This window comes from Cygnus olor, chromosome 4 (genome assembly GCF_009769625.2).
Source record: "Cygnus olor isolate bCygOlo1 chromosome 4, bCygOlo1.pri.v2, whole genome shotgun sequence".
Taxonomy (NCBI): domain Eukaryota; kingdom Metazoa; phylum Chordata; class Aves; order Anseriformes; family Anatidae; genus Cygnus; species Cygnus olor.
The window spans coordinates 75,430,025-75,447,911 of record NC_049172.1 but is presented as its reverse complement, the minus strand read 5'-3'; the positions used below and the strand labels follow the sequence as shown (position 1 = coordinate 75,447,911).

The 17,887-nt window shown below is 42.4% G+C and overlaps 1 protein-coding gene across 2 annotated transcripts in view; it reads right to left on the bottom strand.

Annotated features, from left to right (window-relative positions):
* ATRN (attractin) overlaps positions 1-17,887 on the bottom strand; it is a 148,429-nt gene that overhangs the window by 95,933 nt on the left and 34,609 nt on the right. For both annotated transcript variants that reach the window (XM_040556762.1, XM_040556763.1), the window contains exons 3-8: positions 17,574-17,687; positions 7,979-8,107; positions 5,761-5,966; positions 3,448-3,616; positions 2,042-2,132; positions 67-310 (exon numbers count right to left, since the gene is read on the bottom strand). In XM_040556762.1, the coding sequence (XP_040412696.1) occupies positions 67-310; positions 2,042-2,132; positions 3,448-3,616; positions 5,761-5,966; positions 7,979-8,107; positions 17,574-17,687 (953 nt within the window). The remainder of the gene's footprint in view (positions 1-66; positions 311-2,041; positions 2,133-3,447; positions 3,617-5,760; positions 5,967-7,978; positions 8,108-17,573; positions 17,688-17,887) is intronic.

Genomic DNA, 17,887 nt, shown 5'->3' with positions numbered 1-17,887 from the left:
TATGGATCACTGAAATAATTTTCAAATGTTAAAATGGACACAAAAGGCAGGGAGGACGCCACTCACCCAGGTTGTATTCCTGGACGTTGCTGATATACCCATAAAGAGGGCAGTGCCCAAAGATGACGAGCATGACCACGCTGTCATCTTTCAAGGTGATGATGTGAGCCGAGTGGCCAACAACAGCATACTGCTCCTTGGCTTTCGGTGTCGCTTGAGTCCACGTCTGCTTGGGAATGTTGAACACCCACAGCTGGCTGGTCACGTTCCCCGTGGCATCTATTTTTCCACCATACATGTATATATCATCCTAAAAGAAATGAGATTTAAAATGAGGTGTGGCATTTAGGAAACAGCTAATACGTAAATAATGAGGTTACCATATTTTAACTTCCCCCAGCCTAGGTTTGTCTCCTTTCTCAAGGAAGGACAGCTCCCATCTCCTTCACCGGTCACATTTGATATGAAAGCAGCCATGACTGCCAGGCTTTGTACCCAAGTCCATGCTACCAGAATGCCTTCAGCACACAGAACTCACCCGAAATGACAAAATGGAGGGGAAGGAGTACATGGGCAGGACTGACCTTCAGATGACAGACACTGAAATTGAGGTGTCTGTATGCTAACAGTGTCTAAGCATCCACTGTAAAAACAGCGAAGCCTGGAGAATAATTCCACTGTTCAAAAGCAGGGAAGGCTTGCCTTTGGGTGAGCTGACTTGCTCTCCAGATTTCCCTGCCTGTACTGACTACATCTGTTTTCACTGTAAGTGGAGCTCAGAGGCTCCCCAAAGGCAGCCAAAGGTAGGCACCTGATGTTGAGTGTTTTAATAATGCAAGCTGAACCCGTCCCATAGCTTGCAAATGCAAAATGCAGAAGATAGCTGGCAAGAAAGGCAGTTAAGATGGAAAATGTTGTGTCTGCACACTGAAAGCTTTGTCTCTCAATTAAATGCATTGAGAAAAAATATAGGACCCTTTGGAAAGAAGGGTGACAGGATACAGGATGATTAATAAAATCCTGTCTAATTAAGAGCTAAAAATTCCATCTAGTTTTATTTGGGGGTTTCTCCAGACATCTTGGAATGACTCAAAAATCCACCAAAGTGTGTAGTGAAGCCCTGCTTTACTGCTGACAAGATGGTAACCTTGGGAAGGGAAATTCTCTGTTATAGTTGGCTTTCCTTGGGAAATTGCTGAGAACCCCCACCTGTCACTGACTATGAACCTACCATAGTACTAAGTGTATCAATCCCTTGAAGCTAGGAATTTCCATCTTTATTTGGTTTTTCCAGTGATCTGTTTGTGAACGGTGCTGTGTGGAGTTTTTCAAGTGTTTTTAGTTATGCTTAATATAAGCTTCCACTGTGATGAGCTAATTAACAGTTCAAAACCAAAGATCAGTAAATAATTAGCTTGCTTCTTTCTCAAACAGACCAGGAAGCCAAAGGCTTTGCCATTCTGCTCTCACATGGCCTGCACCCACAGCAATGCAGGCAGGTGAGAAATGATGTAAGAAAAGTCAAATCCTCTTGTTTCAGATGCTGGAAGAAGAGATTCACAGGTCTGTTGCAGAAGCAGATCAGCTCCAAAAATCCCTAATTTGCCAGCTTTGCTGCTATGCTTTGGACAATAGATGCCTTGCAACAGGACCCGTGGGAGCTTGCTCATAATAATTACATGGGCTACACAAAAAGCAACTGGGGAACCAGAGGAACTCCAGCAAACTCCAGTCATCGGGCATGTCTTAAGAGCACAGACAGTGAGAAGAAATAATTAACTCACTGACCTCAATCAGCCTTAAAAAACTCTGAGAAAAGAGGGAAAGGAGGAACACGCACGCAAAAGCACTACAGAATTCCTAGGATACCGGTCCAAGGGTTCCCTGGAGTACAAGTACACAGACCGGGACATCCATGCACAAGCCTTTGAAGAAGAAAAGCTTCCTCCAAAGCATGACTGATGTGTGGAAAGGGGTTAGCAGGGTAGGGGAGAAAAAGGGAAAAAACAGCTAGGTGATGAATGTGCAGCACTGAACTTACCTTATGTATCGCCAGCGAATGACCGTATCTCATCTCTACTGAGTTCACAGTGCTGTTCAGGGGAAGCCACTCTTCAGAAATAAGATCATACCTGTGCAATAAAAATTGAAATGATTTTCAGAGAAGTTGCTATCAAGTTGCGAAACTTAGTGCTTGCTCTTTCCAGAATTCGTTGGAAATTATTTAACAAGTGTCCCACCAAGATGTCAGCACACACAAAGCATGCATGCAGACTAAAAAAAGATCCAGTCAAGCCTGCTCTGTTACTCAACATCCACACATTGATTTGCTTTACCCTGAGTTTTCTTCCTCATGCAGAGCCAAGAGCTAATGCATTTGCTCTTAAGCTATGACAATTTACACCAAAAGACACATCGCAAACAGTAGAAAAAGGTTACACTAAGCTCAGGTAAGTTCCAATTACTTGATAAAAAAACTGCCCGTGTTTAAAAGACATTTTTAATTATATCTTTGTCATTCAAGCATATTTTTTTCTGTAAACTTGAAATAAGATAAACCCTCTGCCCTGAAAATGGCCTCTGGCTTCTTAGATAAACGAATGAACTATGTTTGCCAGGCTTAGAGCTGTGCAAGATAAAATCAGCTCTGAGAAAGCATTTAATGAAGGCACGGGGTATCTGTTGAAAAATCAGGCATGACTTTGAAAGAGTAAATTGTGGATGTAATCAGCAACTGTTCAACAGTATGTGTACATTTGTAGCTCCTCTTTAACTTCCACTAACTAAATGCACAGCTTTCACACAGGTCAATGAAAGTGAGGTATGCAGGTAGCCCTGGAAAAAAATCCTATATTAGCTTTTGCCTAGATATGCCAAAATTCTGTCAAGCTCCAGAGGAAGCCTGAAGTGTTTTTATGGGGGATTTCAAGGAGGATACACAATTTTTACTTGATATCTTAGTTACTGATAAATCTCCTAAACAGGTTGCGTAAATGTCATCATCCCAAAATGCCACTCCCAGTTTGGTATCCCATTCCACATCCACAGTAATCAGTATGACTTCAGCAAGTTGTCAAACACTCTGGAGACACACAGACACAATATCATGAAGGGCTAATAACACAGAAGTAGAACTACCCTCTTTGAATACAAGGCTAGATATAATTTATAAACTAGCCTAGAAATATATAGTAAATAGTTGAATGCTGTCATAAGCAGATTAACCAAAAACTCACTGAAGATTAGGAATCTTACATTTTTCTTTTCCAAAATGAGCACCTCATCAGCATTTTCCCACGTCTCAAACGTGAGTCAAAGTTTTTATTATTGCTGTTTCCCCTTGGAAATGGAGCACAGGGGAAAGCGCAGCACGTCAGCTAGCATTTTCTAAAAATAATGCACAGGTCTGTGTTGTTCTTAAAGTATGTTATCTAGGTTTATACTCACGCTAAAACCTTCTGAGAGTCAGAATGATTGAAGACATAGCCTCCAACAATCCACATTTTATTGTCGTGGATTACGGCTTTGTGAGATGCTCTAGGAAGTTTTGGAAGAGAATATTCCTCCCGGGTCCAAAATGACTGGTTTGCGGGAACAGGAATTGAACAGCCAGGACCTGGGAAAAACAGTTTGAGAAGTTAAACGTTCTTGCCAAAGTCTGCATTTCAGCCAGAGGTCAGTATCCCGCATCACAGGTGATGAAGATTGTACGCGGCCAAGTAGTCGATGGAAGCTCTGCTTGCCATTTCCTTGCCCACGGTAGCCATCAGGGATGGACCTGGTGTGCAAGGACCTCACGGGACAGACCTCCCAACCTCAACCACATCCTTCAAGCCTAAAAGAAGGTTTCAGAAAAAAAAAGAAGCAGTTCCAGACCAGATGAATCCGTGTTCTAGTAAAGCAGACAAGCCTCTCTGCTCTGTACCCCTCTGATTAGGGAGGCATTGTGCAGACCCCTTCCAGCTCCACACTACAAAGGCTTCTTCCAGCATTTATCTTCCTGCCACAGGCCCTCACTCAGAAGCCCCAGGACAACCTGCGGAAGCTTCAGGAGAGCTGCTCAGCAGCACGCTGTAGAAAAACAAAGCTCATACTGTGCTGCTTGCTATCTTTCTCTTTTTGTTCCCAATGCTGCTTTTGTAAACTGTTCATTTCATGTTTTATCCATATTTTTGCTGCTCTTAAACTAACTTTGCTGCCAGGCTTTCCTTCACAGCTCCCCACGGAGTGGGGCTCCTGCCCATCGGGTAGCAGGAGGAGCTACAGGAAAGGGGCAGCCAGAGAAGCCACGCAGGGCAGAAGGCCCACAAGACTTTGTCCATGTTTCAGATCCCCATCAAACAAAAAAAGCAGCACAGGCCCACCACAAAATAGCTAGCCTGGATCTTCCAGCTCACTGAGGACGAACAAAGTCTAACTGGGGCTGCACGTTGTGGCTCCTGCAGCAGAACAGGAGCAGCAAATCGAACGGCCTCAGCAAGGTGAAGAGCTGGATGGAAGCTCTCCGTTCTTCTCAGTGGCACCCATCCATACGCACGGGGCTGCTACAGAGAGCACAGGACATGCTGAAGAGGCTCAGGTCTTTAGAAGGGAAGGGGTTTACCAGGACAGCCTTTAGGTAATCACAGAAGCGAATCACAGAGCTGCAATCTTGACTGCAAGAGGCAGCACCTGCTTCATCTTGTTGAGTACCCACCAACAATAGTCTCCAGTTCAGGAAAGCAGACTGGAATATGGCCTTGAAAAACTCCCAGTTTCTAAGGTAAGTAAACATTTCTAGATGTTAAAAACTTCAGAACAGGAAATGGGAGGAGAGCAGCTTGCACCTCATTCTGTTGTGGTCTGTTTTGGGGTTTTTGTTTGTTGTTGTTGGTTTTCATTGTTTGGCTGTTTGTTTTGTCTACATACTAACCTGATACTCAAGTGAAAGATGAGGAAAAAGAACAGCGGGCTAGGAATCCAGCAAATGTAAATCCACCTTTCCGGTGGATTTATGCACAACCAGGCTCCAGAAAAGCATCACGAGGCTCTGCACCGCACAAGGGGATGTGGCCTTCCTGCTGATTACAAGTGGATGACCCTGAAGTATGTTGTCTGTGGCTGCTTTTGTCTGAGAAGCAGGCGTGTTAACCTCAGCACTGGTGCCTCCTCTTGAGGACTCTTGTTTTGCCAAGCGGGATTCTTTCTGCAGTGCATAACACACTGTATGTTTTTGCAGTGTGGCTGAGCAGTGGCAGAAGTTGTTGTCCGTGCTGTAACTGGCTGTATTTCACAGGAGACTAATTCTAGTGCATCACTCTATCTTTGCAAAGAAAATACTTATGTTTGGCCCAAACTGTTGCGAAAACTGATGTGGCTGACAAGCACACCGGGACCTGAGAATAAAGCACTGTATGCATTCAAACGGGTTAACTACTGCCATCATATCATGCTCAACTTAGCTTTAGGTACACAGCAACAAGGTTTGAAGGTTGTGTCTTGTTTTTTTTGTTTTAGTTTTCATCTGATGCTGGCACACAACAGGTTGGTGCTGCTTTGTACAGTAAGTAGCAGAGTTGCTTTAACAAAAATTTGTTCCCAATGATGATATGAAAACTGGATGATACCTGTTGATATGAAAAGCTGGATGAAAGTTTGACTCTGTTCCTAGTTTAAGTACTAATACTTGTCAGGCAGAATAGTCTCAAATGCTTCCAAGAACCACATACAGAAAAGGCATCCTTTTAACAAGAGCTTCTCCATATTAATCAAGAGACTTACCTTGCCAGCCTGCAGAGCACGAACATGTCTTAGTATCATTGAAGTTGCAATACCCTCTCTCAGGTGCCCCACAATCATCTGCGCAGTAGGGAATATCACAAGCTTCTCCTTTCCAGTATTTGGCACATTCACATTCAAGAGCGTTGCTGCTGTTATTCAGCTTGCACTCTCCTCGGCCAGAGCAATTATTGGGACACATATTGAAACTGCAAACATCAGAGAAAGAAGGCTCGTCAGTAATGAAACAGGCTCCCAAGCTGCATCTCCTATTAACGAACACAAGAGTGATGCTGAGCAGAAGTTAATAAAGCAGTTCAGCTGTTTGTTAGTATACCAACCAACGAGAACAGCTCATCTAGAATCTGATGTGATGGACCCGCATGCATTAGTTCTGTACCTATCATCTACACAGCGCCCTCGCTTAATGAGTTAAACATACAACGGCTCTGAAAAATTATCAATAAATTTTTTAGCCATTTATAATGCAAATGAATTGTCTCAAAATCCCCAACATTAAGTGAAAAATTTAATCAGCGCACGAGGCTTTTGTGATGTCTGTGCAATTTGTACTTAAACTACTCAAAATCGCATGCTATTCTGGGATCTGCTCACCAAACAAACACCTGAGGTGAATCCCAAGCCAAGGATAGGTCTCTTTTGAATCATTTCTGATTTTATAACATTTGCAACATGAGGCAAAACTAGACGCATCCTTGTTGAAGATGTAAATTCTGAGACCCTATTCTTTTCCAAACTCTTTTTTTTTTTCCTCCAGTCTATTAACCAGCGTAATTCAAAGGCTGAGATTACAAGCCAATATTCCCACTGTCATGCGACAGGTGGAGTCACAGGCTCCAAGACCACGATTTCACAGGTATTTCTCAACTAGCTATCTCCAGTAGTAACTACATAAAGACTGTTAAACTGAAAAAAAAAAAAAAAAAAGACATCCTTTTATCTCCTTTCCTCAAAAAAATGAGGAAACCTATTGACCCCAACACGCAGAAGAAAAAGAAACACACAGAACTGTACTTGAAGATGGTTTGAAATGATCAAAAAAGAGATGAGTTAAAGGAAAGAGATGGGTTAAAGCAACATTAAAACACAACAGAGGAACTTTAAAGGGCAGGTTATTACTGAGTTTCTCAACTGTGTCGCAATAGTGTAATACTGACAGCTGGCTGTAGATGGTGTCATGGTTTATGGTATCAACCATTCTTTCAAAATGCCACTGCTTCAGCTGCTGTGTTTCAAGCAACTTTGCAAAAGCTCCTTATCTTCTGGATGCCCCACATTTTTCAAACAATCGACTATGTAATTTAAGGGATTAAAAAGGAGAAAAGCACCAAGACTGGTTTCAAAACTAAGCACATCATTTAAGGAAACCTTTAAGTTTTGCAAGAAGTCAGTTGTGATCAAGGACTTTGCAGCTGAAGACAGAAACTTCTTCCAAGTTTCACCCAATTAAAATCTCCTACTGCAGCACATACATAATTTGTATCTGTATGAGCATAAAATTCAAAGCCAACAATCCCCACCAGAATCACGAATTTCCATCTTTGCCTGTATTTCTTCACTGAGATCATTTACTCAAAAACTTAAGCTTTTTAAAAGCAGTCAATTTACACTAAAATTATTTATAAAAATAACTGGACAAAATGTATGTCAGTGAACAGAAAACACTCACCTGTAATATTTCAAATGCAAAACAAAAAACCACACCACCACTACTCCAGAATAAGAAGCCAGACTAAGCAATTCAATCCAAGGACTGAATAAAAAGGAGCATCCCATAGAAAACTGCTTGAGGATCCTCAGCAACAGATACAGTCCAGTGTCCCAAGTGAAACACGTACAATTATGCAAAAGCTTTTTTGTGCAGAAGTATCTCTGCAGAATGCATAAAGGCACACAATCTGTCAGTTCTGACTCAGTAAGACCACATAAATCTAACAGCATCAAATAAATAATGTGATGTCTTTTTGAGCAAGCGTTTGCTCATGCTTACAATTGACACCTGAAGTTAATGTTGAGCACATTACCGTCATTAGCCACTGTAAGAGTACAGTTGACAATCTAAATTCAAGTATCTAATCATAATTACACACTTCAATGGCAATTGCTTCTTTCAAGACAGGACTGAGGAAAGAGGAAACCTTTTGCTTAACCTGCACCGTTTATGTAATCTCCAAAATCACTCTGGAGTGGTACTACTTACTTATACGTGATGTTAAAGCCAGTCAAATTATAGGCAGCATCACTGAAGAAATGCAGAAGAGCATACCCAGAAGTAGCTACAACTTCGGGTACTGTTTCATTGCTATCTTTCTCAGGAACAATAAGACCGCTGAAAAAGAAAAAAAAAATGGAAATTAAATAAAAGGGAGCGAGGCAACAATAGTAAACACAGTATGCACATAAAATAATTGAAAGTGAAGGTATTTATTTGCATCTATTTGAAGTATAATGAATTTGCGTATATTAATCCTCATTTTTGCAGAGCAGTGTCATCAAACTGGTTTTCTTCAGCAGAACTTCTCAAATATTCAAAAGAAAAATGTCTCACCTTTGTGAGTATTCATACTCAAAACTTCCACAAACTCAAAGGCCTAAGAACTCACAAGGGCCTATCAGAAAGATAAAACCACATCCTACAGGGACCTGTTTATGAAGCCCCCCTACACATTATCTGCAAAACGGTGGCCGTGTTACTGACTAAGGAGTCCTGACAAACCTTAGGACACTGAAAACAGCATTACCACTGCCCTGGGTGTGCGCGATTTTGGTCCAAAAGAAGGAATGATTGAAGAAAGGAATGCAAATAGAAAGCCTTGAAGTAACCAACTTGGCTCTTCTGAAAGATAAATGTACATTAAATGCTCTTAGCCTGAGTAACCCTGAGGCTGTCAGGAATCACAGTTTTCCTATTCTTACAAAAACCTAATTCCCCTCGTATTATTCTCCCACAATTTAAACACGTCCTGTTCCCGAAACAAGGTGACATGCTTCAAGACAGAAATTAACGTGTCACAAAAGCATAAAAGCTGCTGTAGCAGGCAAAATTACAGGTCTGTCGAACCCAGTATCTTCCTCTGACCGTGAAGAAGGAAGAAAATGCGTGGGAAAGACTGCAACAAATGAAGCAAGTACGGAGCATCCTGGCCATGTAGTTATCCAGCCTCCACAAACCCACAGCTCAGGGGCTTTCTGACCCAGAGAATGCACCCACGCCAGCACATTTAAATAAACCATTCATCTACGCTTGGAATTGCTTTCTCAACCATTAATATCCTTTTCACCTGGAACATCTGCAGCAGGGAGGTCAACAATTCAGCTCTGCAATGGGAGAGAAAGGACTTCGTATGCTTGCTTTACATCTGCTGCCTGAACACCCACCAACGCCCCTTGGGCTCTCCCACTATGAGAAAAAATAAAATCACCCTTTCCTCACCGTCTTCTTGCCACCCACTATTTTTAAAAGCTTTGTCCGACTCATCACATCCATGTTTGTTGGCTTTTCAAACCCAAAGGGCTGTCACTCATGATATTCCCACCTCGTTCATTGCTTCACGCCACCCATCTCCTCCAGTTGCCTGCCAGGCTGTGCTGCTCCTCCAGCTTCTTACGGGGCGGTGGGCAGCGGTGAGGACAGGGGACAAGACTATTTACAAGTGACAGGACACAAGGAAATGGTCTCGAATTGTGCCAGGAAGGTTTAGATGGGATAGCAGGAAGAATTTCTTCACGGAGAAAATGATCGAGCGCTGCCCAGGGAAGTGGTGGGGTCCCCATCCCCAGATGCATTCAAGAGACGTGTGGACATGGCACTGAGGAACGTGGATTAGTGATGGGACTCCACAGGTCAGGCTGATGGCTGGCCCAGGGGATCCTGAAGCTCCTTTCCAGCCTGGAGGGTTCTATGATTCTACTCGAGAATGGGCACAGTACAGACTGATACAATGGTTTGCCAAAATACTTGAATAAACTGAAAAGGGGAATAAACGTCTCTTGAAAAAAAAATGAACTACTAGCTATTTACCTATTGCACACGACAGTTAGTGTCTGAAAGGCAATGTTTACCCTGCTTTTGACAGAAGCCTGACAACAACAAAACAAAGAAGCCAGTTCCTCCCTCATACAAAAGCCATGAGAACAGCCACAAATCTCAAGTCTATTGAATTCCTTTAAGCCTTTATCTAAGCAAAGCGCATTGTCTACAACCACCTATTAATAGTCAGCTCTTATTTTTCTGACACAGAACCCTCTTCCCCACCAGCCCCAGTCCTGTTTCCAACAAAAGGCCAAGCCGAAGCCTTAAAATCAGAGCCCCAAAGGCTGGGCGCAGACCGAAGGCAGCCTCGGCTGGCCGGGCTGCAGGCAGACAGCACATGTGGCGGCGAGGAAAAGCAGAATTTTTCTCATTAAAAGATCTTAGTTATCCTCTTTTTGGACCTGTTTAGAAGAGAGAGCTTCCTAGGATGGGGTAAATGCATCTCTACACTTGTGGAAGATGCTCAGAGATACCAGCAGCAACCCACTACTACCCGTAAAGCGCTTTTTGCAGCCCGAATTTTTCTGTCCTCATGACACAATGGTGTGCTTGGAGAAAAAGAGACACACCATGATCCTCACCAGGAGCTCTTGCTCTACAAACAGGGTGCTTGCACCACGAACGACAGATGAACGTTACCTATGAGAGGGTAAATATACAAGCTGTCCAACGACCCTTCGTGCACGACTCAGAGACAAGAAGGCATGCTTCATTTTACCAACATGCCATAAAAACACAGGAACCTCACCTCGTGTTTTGGCTAAACAGCTCCAGCACACTTGCAGATATGTAGCTCAATAAATATTTCCTTGTGTAAAGGCCAATTATTTTTTCCCTTTCAGATCTCAAGGATACGGGATTAAAAGGCAAATACACTGCCTTTTTTTCTCTGTGTGTAAGAGGTGCCTGTTTTGTTCTGAAATTTGAGACTTCTGATCTGAAGATGATCTCTCCCCAAAGACCATCTCCCGAAACATCAAAGAACAAAAAGCCTAATAAACTTCTCTTTGCTATTTGGTTCATATATAGTTTTCCTTTGTAATGCAAACTGTAGGACAGTACGCCTCCATCGCAGGAAAACAGACATCTGAGTATAAGTCAGGGTAGGGCAAACTACAGCTTGGGGACCAAAGGAGAAAATTCCTTTGTTCTGTTTTATTCTTCTTTGGTCTTATTCTTGCAGCACGTATCACTGATATTACCCGGCAATTCGGCTGGACGGCCTGCAGCAGGGAGAAAAATGGCAGCAAACAAAAGCCAAAGGACAGAACGAACAGCAGTAATGAAAAGAGACAAACCCCCCCCAAATAACCGTCCCTAATAAAATGACCAACACAGGACTAGCATTCGTTTTCTCTTAGAAATCTCTGTTTTGGGATTTGCTTGGGCAGAAGGCAGGTACTTCCGCAGGGTTAGCCCTCCCTCTTCCTTACCATATTTTTCTGCTTTCCTGAGGACAAACAGCGTGAGGGACCTTTCCTGGGTGCCAGTGACATTTACTGAGACACAGACGTGGCCAGATTTCAATAAGGAAAGCAATTTTAGCGTCACAGGAAGTTTTATAGTAGCTATTGAGTAGTGGAGAAAGATTCCTAACAGACACAATGACTTGTGCGACTCCTATGTGAACACCCGAAGGGGATGATATCCCACCTGTACAAGTTTAAAATGTCCTAACGAAATTTAAGTGCTAGATTAAAGTAATTTCGTTCAGAGAAAGCCATGAACAGAGCACAACAATAATTATCAGGTACTCAAACACAAAGGTCGAACGTTGAAAAGTGTGAATAAATCAGTGTGCAGAGCATCATTTTGAATAAACCAGCGCACAGAGTTTTGACATGATCTGCCACAGAAAGTCCTGTAGGCAGACTCTGAATGATAATGGATTACAGAAAACTTCCTCTAAAAGACTATCCAGAATCTCTCAGAGGCTGGCCAAGATTAGCCTATTGCACAATGCACCATTCCTCTCTCGTTTTAAAAGCTTTCCCACCATTTCACAATCACCACTACTCCAAAGCAAACAAATACTCTTACTCAGCTAAGTTGCCCAATGACCCCGCTTCTGAGAAGTTGAAAAGCAAGCCCGTTTTGCCCTGAAATACTCCTATTTTGTGCACTGGACTTGTAGAGCCAGTAGCAGAGTCAAAACAATCACTTGGACACCCAACTCCACTATCGCCTGCACCACGCCCTGCTCTCTTCCCACTGCACCATGTAGCAATGGGAATTAGTTAAAACAAACGACATCTCCTCTATTACTTTTCCTTCATTTGCTATGCAAGCATCGCAAGGAATGTGTGTTCATCTTTTTCTCTTGAGACACAACCTGCCAGCACAGCAGAGATGAAAAGTGTAAGGAGCTCTGCTCCTGCCTCGACAGAAACCCGTCGAAAAGATGGAGCCGTGAAAGGAGAGGGCAGAAATGCAGAATCCAGATCACATAGAAACAAAAGGATAATGGTGACACCAAAACATTGGTAGTATATTGGCTTCTCCATCTACTGACACGCAGTGCAAAATCATTCTTTTTCTCTTTAGTGTTAAGTACTGGGACTCATCTGGGTACAAGCGCGCAAAACCACACCTTATTACAAAACGCTCCGTGCATGTCAGCCACGCTCACAAGAGCGAAAACAACAATAAACAAACCCAAAATAGAAGTTACAAAAGATGAAAAACAAATCAATGCCCAAAAAAAAAGCGGGGGAGGGATAAGGAAGCATCTCAAATTTCTTGTCGTAAAGGAAAAGCTAGAGTTCTTGTGCAACAAGATGACTCCCAAAAGCGGACTTTTTTTTAGGAAACGAAGCAATTACAGTAATACGAAAAAATCCAACTCATTACTGAGATCTGGCAACACCCTAGAGTTATTTTTTTTTTCTTGAAACCATCTTCCCCTGTTGCAATAAGCGCAGAAGCTGCAGCACCAGCACAGGGCATGCCCTGCTCACAGGGCCCACCAGAGCAATAGGGCTTGCCCTAAAAAATTCAGTTCTTAGGTGATGCTTTTCATCCCCAAGACAGCAGAACAAGTTGTAAACGTATTAAAGTTTGTCCCAGGAGCCAGTCAGTAAGTTTTAGTGATGATGCCACATGGTGAGTGTGACTGTAAAAGCCAAATTTCAAGAGAACATGAACTGAAAAGGCTCAAAAGCAACTTTTTTGCCATGTACTGAAGAAGTATTTTTAAAGTAAAAAAAATGATTTTAATATCTAACTACGGTCTTTCTCTCCAGGACATTGGCCATGGTGCTAATGACTTTCCCTTTAAATAAAAAAATAAAAAAAGTCTGTTATCATTTAATGCCTGTGAAGCTCAGTACGGGATATTTCAATTAATGGAGGGAAAAAAAAAAACACACTATCACTGTTTAAGAGAAAAGAAACAAGAAACAGAGGATGAAGAAACATTCTGTTCTAAACTCTTCACATATCTCAGTTTAACTTACTGGATTTATCTTCTCAAACCCCTGAAAGAGAAACTCTTTGTCCACCTTGTCAAACTGATTTGATGTTTTCTGAGGGGATTACAGGTTTAGTGAACAGAAGCAGTTCTGATACAGTGCATTTACATTTCTCTACGAAATCTGACTTCCCACCACAAAGACAGTTTGATTGATCAATTCTCACACGTTCAAAGCATCAGCTGGCTCACCGGCAAGCTCACGGAGTCGATGTAAACAGGGGAACATCATTTGTAGGTAAATTTCTAGCAAAATCCCAAATACATTTCCTCTTCAACTTGAATCAGTTTTTTTTCAGTGTATATGCTGAAAGGTGTTGTGGATCCAAAGAAGGCAAATAGGGCAGAATACTAGATACTTGGAGGACACACTGCTGGGGCATAAACCAGCAAAATTTTTGGGGTGCACCAAAAACGGCATTGCTAAATGGTGAAGGGAAGGGATCGTCCTGCTCCGCTCTGCGCCGGTGCGGCCTCACCTTGAGCAGTGCATGCAGTTTGGGCACCACAATATAAGAAGGACATGAAGCTGTTAGAGAGCATCCAAAGGAGGGCAACAAAGATGGTGAAGGGTCTGGAGGGGAAGATGTGTGAGGAGCGGCTGAGGTCACTTGGTTTGTTCAGCCTGAAGGAGATTTTGAAGCCGAGAGAACAACAAAATGCCAGCATTAACCAGTCCCTTTGTCACACAGAACAAGGACACCCACACTCCATTCTCTGCCTATCCATGCAGCCTGCAAGTGCTGCTTCTTCCTAAGTTGCTTAGGCCTCTAGATACTCCCTAACACAAATAATACCAACTCGAAGTGTTTTACACCTTTCTCAGTATCGCTAATCCTCTTTAACAACCCCCCCCCCCCCGCCACGATGAGGTGATCATTTGCTCTAAGCAACCTAACCAAGCTGACCGCAAGGTTTAAGCAGGGCTTGCAGCTTAGTTCAGGACGGGCACTGAGGATAAAGCAGAAGAAAAGCACGAGTATTTACGTGTGCCTGTGGCTAAGAAATCGGGGTTTGAGGGAACAGAAGGAAAACACACTGCAACAGGAACGGGAGAATAAGGCAGGGCAGAGGAGATGTGACATGCTTACACAGGGAAGGACAAGAGGTTCAGAACAAGAAGTTTCTGTCTAACTTGGTGAGGAAAGTGGAGCCAAGAGCTCTCGTGAGGCTGCGCTGATTCCAGTTGGAGGATCCCAGTAGGGAACACAAACTGGAACAAGTCCAGCTGATGGCCAGGGGCCGAGCACACGGCCCCTCTGTGAGGAGAGGCAGGAGGAGCGAGGCTTGCTTGGCCTAAGGCCAGGAGGCTGAAGATGGGGTGAAGCCACCTAAGGGGAGATGAGCAGAGGAGGCAGCACCAGACGAGGTTCACAGCAAAAGGACATGAGGCAACCGACAAGTTGCACAGGAAATTCTGATTAGATATTAGGAAAAGATTGTTTTTTCCCATGAGGGTAGCCACTGGAGCACTGGCCCAGAGAAGGGACCTCCATCCCTAAGAGCTGCCCACAACTTCACTGGACAAGGACTGGAGCAAGGGCCCGATCCAGCTCCTCAGCCAGCCTTGCTTTGGGTTGGGGACCAGATCAGAGACTTCCAAGAGGCGCCTCCAACCCAAATCATCCCATGTTCTGTGCCCAGTCTCAAATCCGGGCTAAGTGCCACATTCACAGCAATTAGCCAGAGGAAGATGAGCTGCTCCCATTTTCCTGAGGGCTCTCATGCCAGCACGGCAGAGCAGCCACCTCAGCAAGCGACCATGGGGTGGCCACTGCCACCTGTCGCCACGACCCGCCATGTGGTGCCGAGCGGCCTGTGGGGGGCTTCGGAGCCACCTCACCAAGCGCGGAGCCATGGCCAAAGGTCTTGCAAAAGAACATCATTTTTTGAGGAGGAAAAACACCCGGCACTGACCAGCACAAACCGAAGACGTGTCCAAGAACAGCTCCAGTAAATGTTTAACACGGAGTTAAAAACGATGACGAAGTTCACAGACAATGAGTGTATTTTATCCACTTCAGATCTCTTTGCTCTGTGCAAATGAGCACACTGGATTTTTATTACTTCCGCGTTCCTTCACTGCATTTTTGAAGTAACATATTTATATAGTCTCCTGTTGCCTATGACCACAAATATAAACGAGCAAAAATATTTTTAACTCTGCTTAATAAAAGAAAAGATAAATGTATAGGACTGGATCACCCTGGGACACGGACTACAAGGAATTTAGTGAACCGTTTATGCAGATTCTCAGACTATGTAAACGTTTGCATTAGACAAATTTCTCTTTTGCAGTTAAAACTGATAAAATTAATTTAAATTTTTCTGTAGTCTGATGTTGAGGATCTCCAGGGTAAATACCATATTTTAACAAACATATGTAAAAATCGGAAGGTCAAGAAAACAAGAGAAGAGCAGTGAAGGAAGTGAGGGCTCAGGCAACTGTTGTAAAAAGCCAGGGAGGTAAAAAGGCTGAGCTCTGGAGAGGCCCGGGAGGAATTTACAGTGTTTATCAACAAACTCAGAAAGTTTACAGTGCCCAAAGGTACAAAGCTCAATCTTGCAAATCCTCCGGCATGATGCAAAAAATAGTGACGAGTGAAAGATGGCTCTGGTTAATATTAAAATTTAACATCAGAGAAGAAAGAGAGAAAATATGAACATTTCTCCTGAGAAACTCTAGTGCATTTATTTTTGTATCAAATAAAGGTATTTTTCAACAGATGCCTTTTTCGCACTTCATCAAAATTAGAAGCATCTGCTATTTCCTGAACTTGGTTTACTGAACAACACAGCGCAGTGCTAATGAAGATGAAACTCAAATGTCATCTAAAGAAGCAATTAAAAAAATAATTGATTTTTTTTCCTACCTCAAAAATGTTATTGTATTAAGCTCACGCTTGCTTGTCCTCAGGCACCGACTTCCTGGTGATTTACAGATGATTTTAAAGTCTGAACCATTGTTGTTAATGCTGTGAACTATTTATAACGTCAATTTAAAAAGCCTCTTAATTTTTGGAAAATACACAAGAAACTGCAGGCACAAATCATGATCATTTCACCTTTTCAATGGAGTATTAAAAATTACCTCGATTAGAGCAAAATGACTATGAGTCAAGATGACATCTTTCCCCTTTATGCATATCAATTCAGCCTGTGATACCAGGAAAGTACTTCCAGGTTTTTGAGAAAAGAGAAGGTTTCCTCTTCTTCAAATGGGGTGAGACTATCCTAACAATTCATTTTGACATTAGAGTTTGGAGGTTTATAGGAAGCATTCTTTCACTACAAAACCATTTCAAATCTGTATGTTCAGTTTAAGACCAGAAAAACAAACATACAAACAAACAAACAAAAAAGACTATATTTTTTGTTCCAATTTTGCTCCTGTGCTGATCTTCTCTCATAGAGATTATGAGAACTTGAAAATAAACATGTAGCATTTTTGGAAATTCATTTCAAAAAGAAAAGAAACACAGCAGAAGGTTAATTCTGGAGATAGTCGATGAGCCACTTGGAACAAAAAGAGTCCAAAGGGAACCATTAGTTTTTCCACTCACAGCTTGGGATTATTTTTCGAATTTCAGCTACAAGAATAGAAAACATAAGGTGGTACCCGTCACCGAAAGACCGAAGCACATAAACGCACAAGTTATATTTAGATCTCTTCGTGAAATGTCGACTGTTAACCAGAATCAACAAATTAGTCTCTCACCACAGACAGATGAGCCAAATACCAGTCATCCATCAGAAGAACAGATATTTTTGCACGTTTTTACAAGGTTATCTGACCCATCACTGTTGTTTCTGAACATGCTCCAAAGGGTTTAAAAGTTTTGAATGTAGGGTACGTAAGGCTACACACAGTTCTTTAAGAACTATATGGCTGCGATGTTGATTACTTAGCTCCCACATACTACAAAAGCCAAACCTATATCATAGTCAAGCTTGATAAATGAGTCAGTTTTCTACTTCAGGAAGAGCCCGTATACCAAATTAGCTCAAGTTCAACAAGACGACAATAAGTGTGTCTAAAATGATTTGGGAATGAAAAAAATAATACAGTGAACAGATCACGTTACGACGCTGTAGCATGTAAAAGCAAAAACAACTCTGTAATTGTTTATGCTGCTGCTGACTGCACAAAAGGACACTGTATGTGCTGTATTGGCAGTATTATATATTTAGGTTACTGGAACATGTTTATACTGCTAAAAGCCACATTTGATTCAGGCTCCACGTTAAAGAAATATCATTGCATACAGTTAGCTTCTTACCAAATGAACTTACCTAAAAGCTGCCAGTAAAGGAGCATAAATTGAGTCCCCATCATACACATACAAGTGGTCCCAACTGCACTCTGTGGCAAAGTGATTGAATCGAAGCCTGAGGATTGTGTTTGGCCTGCAAAAAAACGATAATAAATTAAAAAATTTTAATTAGCCACTCAACGCACATGGCAAAATCCCTCCAAACTCCTTTGGTGTGAAGCTCCCCTCTAAACAAGACTAAAACTGAGTTGCTTAGTGTAAATACAGATGCATCAAACATGCTGTGGCTTTCATTTTTGGTGTGCATGCTCCCCTGGTATGAAGGAACAGATT